General features: G+C 41.0%; 1 protein-coding gene across 1 annotated transcript in view; it reads left to right on the forward strand.

The window, feature by feature from the left end:
- Nucleotides 1-223: 223 nt before the first annotated feature.
- The window catches only part of dyrk4 (dual-specificity tyrosine-(Y)-phosphorylation regulated kinase 4), a 73,970-nt gene continuing 63,748 nt past the window's right edge, over nt 224-10,445 (forward strand). The window contains exons 1-3 of the mRNA XM_048610589.1: nt 224-330; nt 4,213-4,345; nt 10,361-10,432. Of these exons, the coding sequence (XP_048466546.1) occupies nt 224-330; nt 4,213-4,345; nt 10,361-10,432 (312 nt within the window). The remainder of the gene's footprint in view (nt 331-4,212; nt 4,346-10,360; nt 10,433-10,445) is intronic.

The raw sequence follows: 10,445 nt of genomic DNA on the forward strand, positions 1-10,445 counted from the left end.
CAGCTCCAGGAGACTGCGCAGAACACGGGGAGAGAAATATGCTGCCAAATGTCCCGAACAATCTGGGAATGATTTTTCACATCAGTGGGCTGAATTTTTCCATTTTGAATTTGTGTGTTGTTGAATGAGGTTCATAGCGGCCAGTCTGCTATAGCCTAGAGCTACCCCTTTCATGTAAATTTACGGCCCTTGCCTTATTAGTTATGCATCTTTGTGGAACCACATGGCAGCAGAGACAGAAGTGCTCACTGTTGCTGGGACCTTGCAGAATTCACACCACTGGAACTATACGTTTAAAGCCCAGCCACGTGCCAGTTCAGATGCTGCAAGGTAGAAACTGCCTCTCAAAATGTGCCTCTCCAATGTCAATATAGAACACATGGCCCAGAGAGACAAGTTAGTTCCTCCTTTTGTTGATGGAGACCTAGAGATGCTGGTGGACAGGCTGCTGGAGCAGAGCAGGCCACACCACCCAATCCAGAGGGAGAAGATGGTCCCATAGTATTTTCAGTGGATTAAAATCTACAGACCCAGGTAATGCTCTGAGGAACCCAGGTTTGAATCTCACGACAGCAGATGGTGAAATTTAAATTCACAAGAAATCTTGGAATTAAAAGTTTAATGATGATCATCTAACACTAGCAACTGTTGAAAAAACCCAGCTGGTTTATTAATGTCTTTTAGGAAATGAAAACTACTATCCCTACCTGGGCAGGCCTACAGGTGACTTCAGACGCACAGCAATATGGCTGACTTTCAACTGTCCTCTGAAAAGGCCTAGCAAGCTACTCAGTTGTATCAAGCTGCTAAGAAGTGTCAGAAAAGGAATGGAACTGGATGGGCCACTTGGCAGTGATTAAGGCACCAGAAACAACAATGGCAAACTCAGTCCTGTCGACCATGAAAAGTGCTCCTGGGAGATTGCTGTCAAAATTGGGAGCCATCTCACAGACTAGTCAAGCAGAAACCTGACATAGTCATACTCACTGAATTATACCTTGCAATGCCACAGACTCCACCATCACATCCCTGGGTATGTCCTGTCCCATTGTGGGCACATAACACAGTGCTATACAGATGGGAGAGAATTCCCCTGCAAGACATCGACATTGACTCTGGATCCCAACGTCACAGATGCCAGTCTTTAGGCAATTTGATTCACTCCACATGATACTCCACAGGTTGGGGGTGGCTGTTTGACGATAAATCTACATCTGATATGTGGGAGACTTTTCAGGACCAGCATGATCCTATGACCGTGAAAGACAAGGATGGCAAGATTCGGGAATGCTGGATGACAAGAGATATTAAAAGTTTAGTTACTAAGAAATAGGAAGCATATGTAAGATTCAGGAAAACGAAATCAGACAAGCCCTTGAGGAATACAAAGGAAGCAGGAAAAAAACGTAAACAAGGAATTAGGAAGACTAAAAGGGGCCATGAAATGTACTTGGCAAGCAGGATTAAGAAGAATCCCAAAGCACTTTATACACATCTTAGGAGCAAGAGGGTAGCTAGTAGAAAGGGTAGCAAAACTCGTGAATGGGAAACAGAAGAATGCTCTCTTCTGTTTGCAGTCATATCAGAACAAAGGAAGATCATTGAAATTTTTGGAGGTCAGTCATCTCAACTCCAGGACATCACTTCAGGGTAGAGATCTAGGCCCAACTATCTTGAGTTGCTTCATCAATGAACTTCCCTCTATCATAAGTTACTTATTGACTTGTAAATATTGATTTGTAATATTATTAAAAATATCAATAAAGGATAAAGTGACATATCATCAGCTTTTTCCTTTTACTTGTAATGAGGAAAAAGTCTTGCTATTGTGTTTTGTATCACCAGTGTGGTGCTTATGAGAATTAAGCTATTCCAACATGAAGCATATTTTTGTTCTGATCTGACTACAATACTGAATAAAGGACATCTTTATGTTTGTTCAGGATTTACAGCTGAGGAAACAGCAGCTTATTAGTGATTTTAAAGAATTAATTTTACAAAATCGCACTACTTTTTATTTCTTTATTCATTCGTGGGATGAGGGCATTGCTGACTAGGCAGCATTTATTGCCCATCCCTAATTGCCCAGAGGGCAGTTAAGAGTCAACCACATTGCTGTGGGGCTGGAGTCACATGTAGGCCTGACCGGGTAAGGATGGCAGTTTCCTTCCCTAAAGGGCATTAGAGAACCAGATGGGTTTTTCCTGATAATCAGCAATGGATTCATGAGTATTCATCATTAGATTGTTAATTCTAGATGTTTATTGAATTCAAATTCCACCATCTGCCATGGCAGGATTTCAACCCTGGTCCCCAGAACATTATCTGGGTTTCTGGATTAATAGTCCAGCAATAATACCACTAGGCCATTGACTGCCCCTCTACTAGGTCATATGTTATCATACTTGTCCCTTACTTTGCAATTAGCTAATGAAATTAAGTAATGAAGTTACACTAATTTTAGATAAATAGGCAACAGGATCTTGATGGTGTGAATTTGGCTAGTCTATCCTGCATTCTTTTTAATCTATTGATCTATTTCGATTCATCCATCTTCTTTTATCTCCTTCAATCAATCTTGTTTATAAGCTGTATTTATCGAAAGTGATTATCAGAGCTTAAGTACATCAGAAAGGCAAAAAAAATTGAAATAACCACTGTCTGTTAAACAAATTTCACAAATTGACTTCAATACTTATTTGCTAAATACGTTTTCACAAACTAACTCCATTCACTAACACTTATTCAAAACAACCAATTAACAATCTACAATCATGGCAAACCACCCAGTCAATTTACCTTTATTTAAATTTCTCACACTAATCATATTTGGGCCCTTCTTAATGACAGGTCCAGTTAGGGGCAGTTTGTGTGCTTATGCCCAACCCCTTGTAACTTAAAGTCTTTCCAAATGTATTTGAGATTACTTTGGACTGGTTTCGAATTCTGGTCAGACAGCTGAAAGGTCATTGGGACTGTTGTGGCACAATGGTAAAGTCTCTACCTTTGAACCAGGAGACCTAGGTTCAAGTCCCTACTTGCTCCAGAGGTGTGTAATAATATCTCAGAACAGTTTGATTAGAAATTATCTGGAAGATCACTGTCTAACCCATTGCATTAAACAATTCCATGAATGTTACAGGCTTATCTAGATGAATTAGAAAAGCAATAAAATAATTCAAAAGTAAGCAATAAGTACCTAAAATTGTTTTTACAAACCATAAATACTTAAATGTATTGCCATTTCTCATGCTGGTACTCAAAATACACTAGGGTTGCACCAAGAGCCTATAAGTAACCAACATGGGAGAAAAGCAATGATTGGAGTGGCATGTAGAAGGTGAGTGGCAGAAGTGAGCGAGCCTGCTGAGGTCAAAGGAAGTGAGGCCAGCGACCAAGGGTGAACATGGAGCAAGAAACGAGATTGGAGGTCATGGGTAGGGGATAGTGGGAAGTGAAGCTGGGACCAGGCAGCAAGGCTGCTGGGCTGGGGATGAGTGATACTGGTGGGCTGTGGGACATTTAGGGCCAATGAGGCGACAAAGGGTGGAGAGGGACTGTGGGGTTGGGGGTGTATGTGAGGGGCTGGAGAGGGAGGATGTGAAGGGTGAAAAGTTAGAGTAAGAGGCTAAAAAGGGCACAGAGGGTCTGCACATAGAAGAGAGCAGTTTTAAACTTTTCAACAGACTAATACTCCACTAACTGGGAGCCAAGAAAAACCTGAAAGCACTGAGGTAATTAATTCCTTGCAGAAGAATATGGAATCTCTAGCTTAAGGCTGTAGAAGTTCAGGAGCTGCAATGGGGGAAAATGCGGTGGATGCTTTTATAATGAATACTATGTCAATTGAAAATTTAATATTAAAGTTATATTTCTTAAAGATTTGTATTTATTTATTTGAGGTATTTATCTTATCTCAAATTGAATCAAGTGCAGCTACTCTCTTAGAGATAAACATGCTACTATTTAGCTGTGACTTCACTGATCTGCAGAAAGTGTGTTTAGGGTGAAGTTTAGTAGAAGCATGTGTCAGTTTTCTTTAAAATAATTCATTTTGTTATGAATGTATGTCTGTTGTCTTGTGACAGCTTAAGTACTGTGCTGTCTGGGAAATTAATGCTTTCCTTGAATGTTGTGGCTAAGATTAATAGGTAATTGAAGACATTGATGATTTTTTCTAATTCTACTTCTGTGTGAATCCAACAATACAAGTATAGAGGGTGACTGCATCTACTATGTGACTGCATCATCTAACCAAGGAGTTAGTGGCTTTGAAAACGGAGTAATTGAAAATCAAAAATTGCCCCTGAAAACGCAAAATATAGACCTGAAGAAAATCCTAAGAGTAGGTCTACAAACAATTATATAATTCATCTTCACTGGAACTTCACCCAGTCATTTATAGATTATATGAGTAATTTGAGGGCGTGTGGTGTATTAATCTCCCCATTGAAACAGTTAAAAGGGAAGGCTCACTTTGCACCAAACAAGGAAAATATATGAACATGGCACTTTAGAATTTTAACCTTTTAACTTGCTTTAATTTTAAGAGCTACTTTTGGGGTGTGGCTGATTGACAAGATGATTATTATTGCTTTTCACCTTTAATATTTTGGTAGGCAAATTTCAGGAACAGAAAACTTTTTGAGGACTTTACAGAAAACATTTCATATTGCCATAGCATTGCTCTGAAAATTATTTTTTGTTTCAAGCAACAATGTTTACCAAATGCAAATGAATTGGTTTTAATTTTTTTTCAATTACATAGATTGATCTTTTAAAAAATCATTCTAGTTCTGCTTTTTTCTTCCTGAAATCCTGCTTGCAGTTTTAACTAAATAAATTTAGAGCATCACTGAACAGGATAAGATATCCAACATGGCTTATCTTGTACGCGTCTGCCCTGGTTACAGGTATTTCATCATATTTGTAGTTTTGGGAGCAATTTCATTGAATACTTCCAACATCTTAAAACTAATTTAACAATGAAGAAGTTTTCTTGGATAGTTTATTTAGTCATGTGTTACAGTATATTAATATTTTTAAAAAGTGTTTATTCCTAAAATATACCTTATTTTTGCAGTGATAAAATTGCAGTGTTTAAGTTGTTGGTTGATCATATTGAATATTGAGGTCCTTTCCAAACTGAAAGGAAGTTTTCCTTTTTGTCCATTTGTTTGGATCTGATCAATGAATGAGAGGTAGCTTCACACTGATGAATAGATATGTCCATTTAAGCACCAGAATTAAGGTAATTGCTTTATGGCAAAAGGCAGCAATTTTTTTTCTGTTGCGTTTTCTACACAAAGAACAGTGAAATCCAAATATTCGTTCTCATGTTCAATAGCTTTTCTTTCAACACAACATGAAATAAATTCTTCAGTTCCTGTGAATATTAACCAAGTGTCTGACCTCTGTGCTAACTCAAACTAAGCAAAATACTCTTTGGTGAAATTGAAGAGGAGTATGCCCTGAAAACGCTGTGAGCATGGCCTTCTGTGCTGCGTCCCTCTCTCATCACCCAGCTGCTCCGGCTCTTCCCTTCATTCCTCTCCAGCCTCCTCCAGCCCCAGCTGGCATATTAGGGGAGACCAAATCAACCAAAAGGCAAAAGGCATCCTCAAAAACTTAGAAATTAGTTTGGGAAATCTGTTTATTAAAATAGCAGTCAAATGACGCATGATGGCTCTTGACTTCCATTCACTAATATCATTATTTCCAACTTTAAGGAAATCGTATGCGAATTTTGTTACAGTTAGTTTATGCTGTGCTCCCAGCAGGATACCGTGCTTAAAAGAGCATGCTGTTTTGAGTCAGGGTTATATCCTTTGATTCCTTAGAAACCTTCAGATGTGAAAGACAGAATGGGACCACAAAATTAGACCAAATACTGCTGAGCTCAATGTGATTGTCACCCACCCAGACCCTCCCTATCCCCTTTATCCCATGGCTAATCCACCTAGCATATCCCTGGACACTATGGGCAATCCACCTAACCTGCACATCTTTGGACTGTGGGAGGAAACAAACGCAGACATGGAGAGAACGTGGAAACCGCACACAGACAGTTGCCCGAGGGTGGAATCGAACTCAGGTCTGTGATGCTGTGAGGCAGCAGTTCTAACCACAGAGACATCGTTTCACCACCTTTGAGGTGATCTTGATGCATTGTAGCCACCTTTTGAAGGAAGTTTAAAGACAGGCAATAAATGCTGGCCGAACCAGTGTCACCTGAAAAAATATGAATGAGCTTTTTAAAAAAGCTCTTAGCTGTCAAACTTTTCAAAATATTTGTAACCATTTCATAAATATAGAAATCAAAAGTTTTTAATAAAAAATAGAAAGGGAGATAAACTTAGAATTAGAATCTAAATTACGACCCTTGCAATTGTTGTTTCACCAGCGCTGTTGTGTTTAAATTACAATTTGCAAAGCATATATGGGTATTCCTGAATGTGTGGTCTGGCACAGCCCCTCACCTATTGTGCTTAGGATATCATGGTCATGTGGTTGTTGACGTGCTCGCTGAGCCGGCTTGTTTTCGTTCAGATGTTTCATCACCATGCTATGGTATCCTTGCAACTTCATCCACAGGTGTCTACTAAATGAACAACAGGAGGACACAGTACGCCCTAACACACTGGTCACACTGCCCTACATCAAGAATATATCAGAACTGACAACAAGACTCCTAAGGCCACTAGGAATCATGGTGGCCCACAGCCACTCTACGGCAAACACTTACAAGGATTAAAGACCCCATTCCCACAACATGCAGAACCAATGTTGTTTACAAAATACCACGCAATGACTGCCACAAACATTACATCGGACAGACAGGAAGGAAACTAGCCATCGGAATACATGAACATCAGCTAGCAGCAAAACGGCACGATGAACTTTCCTTAATATTAGTACACTCAGACAGTGAAGGCCATCAGTTTAACTGGGACAGTGTAACCATAGTAGCCCAAGCCAAACATAGATACGCATGGGAATTCCTAGAAGCATGGTTCTCCAGCCATAATGTAATCAATAAACATATAGAATTGGACCCCACATACAAACCCATACAGGTCAAAAATGGAAATGACACTACTCACCACAATGCACCAGACAGTATAAATTCCAAGCGGAGTAGAATAACGTCGCTTCATTGGAGGCCTTGCTGATCATGTCACCTAGCAAAGTGACGAAACGTCCGAACGAGAACAAGCCAGCTCGGCGAGCAAGTCACCAACCTCACCCCCAACCCGAGCTACAAATCTTTGCTAAAACTTTAAACCTACGGGTGCAACACGCTAAAAATTGCCTGTCTTTGGGTAACCTTTGCCAACCGACTGAGCTCTACCCGCGAACAACTTCATTTTCTCCACAAATGCCTCAGGAACCTCAGGTACTGCCCCGCAACATGAAGTACAAACCTCCACTCAACGTCCCACAGGCTATAAAATAGCTGAATAGAACGGATGCAGAATGCTATGAGCAATGATTAATGATGCCCATAACCGACTCCACAGGTACGAATGGGAAATTTTGTGCCAAAAATCACAGTAACCAGCAATGGACTACAATCCTAGAACAGGCCATCACCATCAATCAACACAAAACCAAAACTAAGAAGAGACACAAGCTACAGGAGAAACTCACTAAACTGATCCACCACAAAGACAACAACAAACAGCCACATGGATAAGAAACCTGTCCAATAGACAACTCACAGAAACTGAGAAAGCTGTCCTATTACGCAGACCAAACTACAAACACAAAGATGCGAACAGAACAGACTTCATGGCTGCCCTGGAAACTACATTGAAAGACGACACACTCACAGATGAAACACAACAAGCCACCTGACAGACTATAATGCCCACACTACACAGAAGGAACAAAGGGGACAACCTGAACACATCAGACAGAAAAGCACCAGATAAATTCAAGAAAGACGAGAACATCATAACCCTACCAGCAGACAAAGGGCGCATGACCGTCATTATGAACAAACACACTACATTGAGAAAGTTTCAGAGATAGTAGAAACTGCAGATGCTGGAGAATCTGAGATAACAAGGTGTAGGGCTGGATGAACACAGCAGGCCAAGCAGCAGAGGAGCAAGAAGGCTGACGTTTCATTTTCTGAGGAAGGGTCTAGGCCCAAAACGTCAGCCTTCCTGCTCCTCTCATGCTGCTTGGCCTGCTGTGTTCATCCAGCTCTACACCTTGTTATCTTACATTGAGAAAGCACAGGCATTGCTCGCAGATACAAACACTTACCAATGGGTGGCGGTAGACCCAACACTGCAACTAGATAATAGGATCACCCTGACACTGAAGAGACTAAAGGATGCAGGGCAGATAACCAACACAGACTACTTGAGTATGAAACCAGAAGGCATGAACACCTCCCCGCTTCTATGGACTTCCTAAAATACACAAACCAGACATCCCCCCCAGACCCATTGTTTCCCTACCAGGCACACCTTTACACAAACTGGCCAAGGACCTACAACAGAGATTGAAACACTTAGTCGACGGATCATCCCATTCCATCCACCCAACCCAAGAATTCCTCAATACCGTCAAGAACATAAAAATTAGCGATGACGAGATTATGGTATCCTTTGACGTCACAGCTTTATTCACATCAATCGTCAAAGAAACAATGGCCACAATACTAGAGGAAGCAGCAATGCAGACCAGCAGCTCCATTAGCAATGACAACAGACTTAAACTACTAGACCTGTGCCTCACCACATACTTCATCTTTAATGGTCAAGTATACAAACAGATCAATGGTACACCAATGGGGTCACCCATCTCAGACTCATTGCAGAAGCCGTCATGCAAAGACTAGAACACACCACCCTCCCCCACATTCAACCTGAACTGTGGAAAAGTACATAGACGACACATTTGTCATTATTAAACGCAACAAATTAGAAGAGACCCTCCACCTCATCAACAACGTATTTGCGGCATTAAATTCACAAGACAAGAAGAAAACAACAATCAACTTCTGTTTCAGGATGTCAGAGTTGAGCATATGACCAAGGGGGGTTCCAAACCTCAGTATACAGAAAAGCAACCCATACAGATCAAATCCTCAACTTCCACAGCAACCACCCCAACGTCCACAAACAAATCTGCATCAGGACACTATTTAAATGGGCCACAGCACATTGCACCACTCCAGAACTATGCAGGAAAGAGGAAGACCACCTATACAAAATCTTTGCTATGAACGGAAATCCCTGCAACTTCATCTGCTGGTGCCTACTAAACAGACAACAACAGGAGGACACAGTATGCCCTAACACACTGGCCACACTGCCCTACATCAAGAACATATCAGAACTGACAACAAGACTCCTAAGACCACCAGGAATCATGGTGGCCCACAAGCCCACAGCTACTCTACGACAAACACTTACAAGGATTAAAGACCTCATTCCCAAAGCATGCATAACGAACGTGGTTTACAAAATACCATGCAACGACTGCCTCAAACATTACATCAGACAGACAGGAAGGAAACTAGCCATCAGAATACATGAACATCAGGTAGCAGCAAAACGGCACGACAAACTTTCCTTCATATCAGTAACTCAGACAATGACTGGGATAATGTATCCGATACATAGCCAAACATGGATACGCACGAGAATTCCTGGAGGTGTGGTCCTCAACCTGTAATGCTATCAACAAACATATAGAATTGGACCCCATGTATAAACCAATACAGAACAGAACTAGAAATGACACTACTCACCACAACTGACCAAACAGTATAAATTCCAAGCCTAGTAGAACAACATCGCTTCATCAGAGGCCTCTCTGATGATGTCACCTAGTATGGTGACGAAACATCTGAACGAAACGAAGCCAGCTCGGCGAGCAAGTCAACAACCTCACCCACAACCCAAGCTACAGATCTTTGCTAAAACTTTAATCATGGTCATGCTCCCAACAGTTTCCTAGATTGTTAGCAAATCAAAGAAATGTTCGGATTTACATCCCCTTCCTGCAAATTTTCCAGTACGGAAGGAGCTAGAAACCTGCTGGTGTATGTATGTCCGTGTCCCCTCATCTCATTCCTATTTTCTGAGCCCAGTTCCTGGTGGTGCAGAATACACCCTTCCATGTAAAGATGCATAATCTCTGCTTATAGTCAACTGAGTGTGTAATTATTCCTTTTTGAAATCTCCTATATAGTTTAAAATCGTAACTGTTGCCAGCTCTAAATTCTTCACATTGTTGGTGTGTGGGATAGTTTGTAATTTAATCTGTTACTCTAGCAAGAAGGTTGGTTAAGTGGATTGACTATATCATGACTCACAGGTTTCACATATCCTCTTATTAGAGATATAGCTCCACTGTTGGGCCCCTCCACCAGTTGGAACCCCCTGCCAAGCACACTTTAGTCAACACTCTGAGACTACACCAAC

Source organism: Rhincodon typus, chromosome 22, assembly GCF_021869965.1.
Source record: "Rhincodon typus isolate 14 chromosome 22, sRhiTyp1.1, whole genome shotgun sequence".
Lineage (NCBI taxonomy): Eukaryota > Metazoa > Chordata > Chondrichthyes > Orectolobiformes > Rhincodontidae > Rhincodon > Rhincodon typus.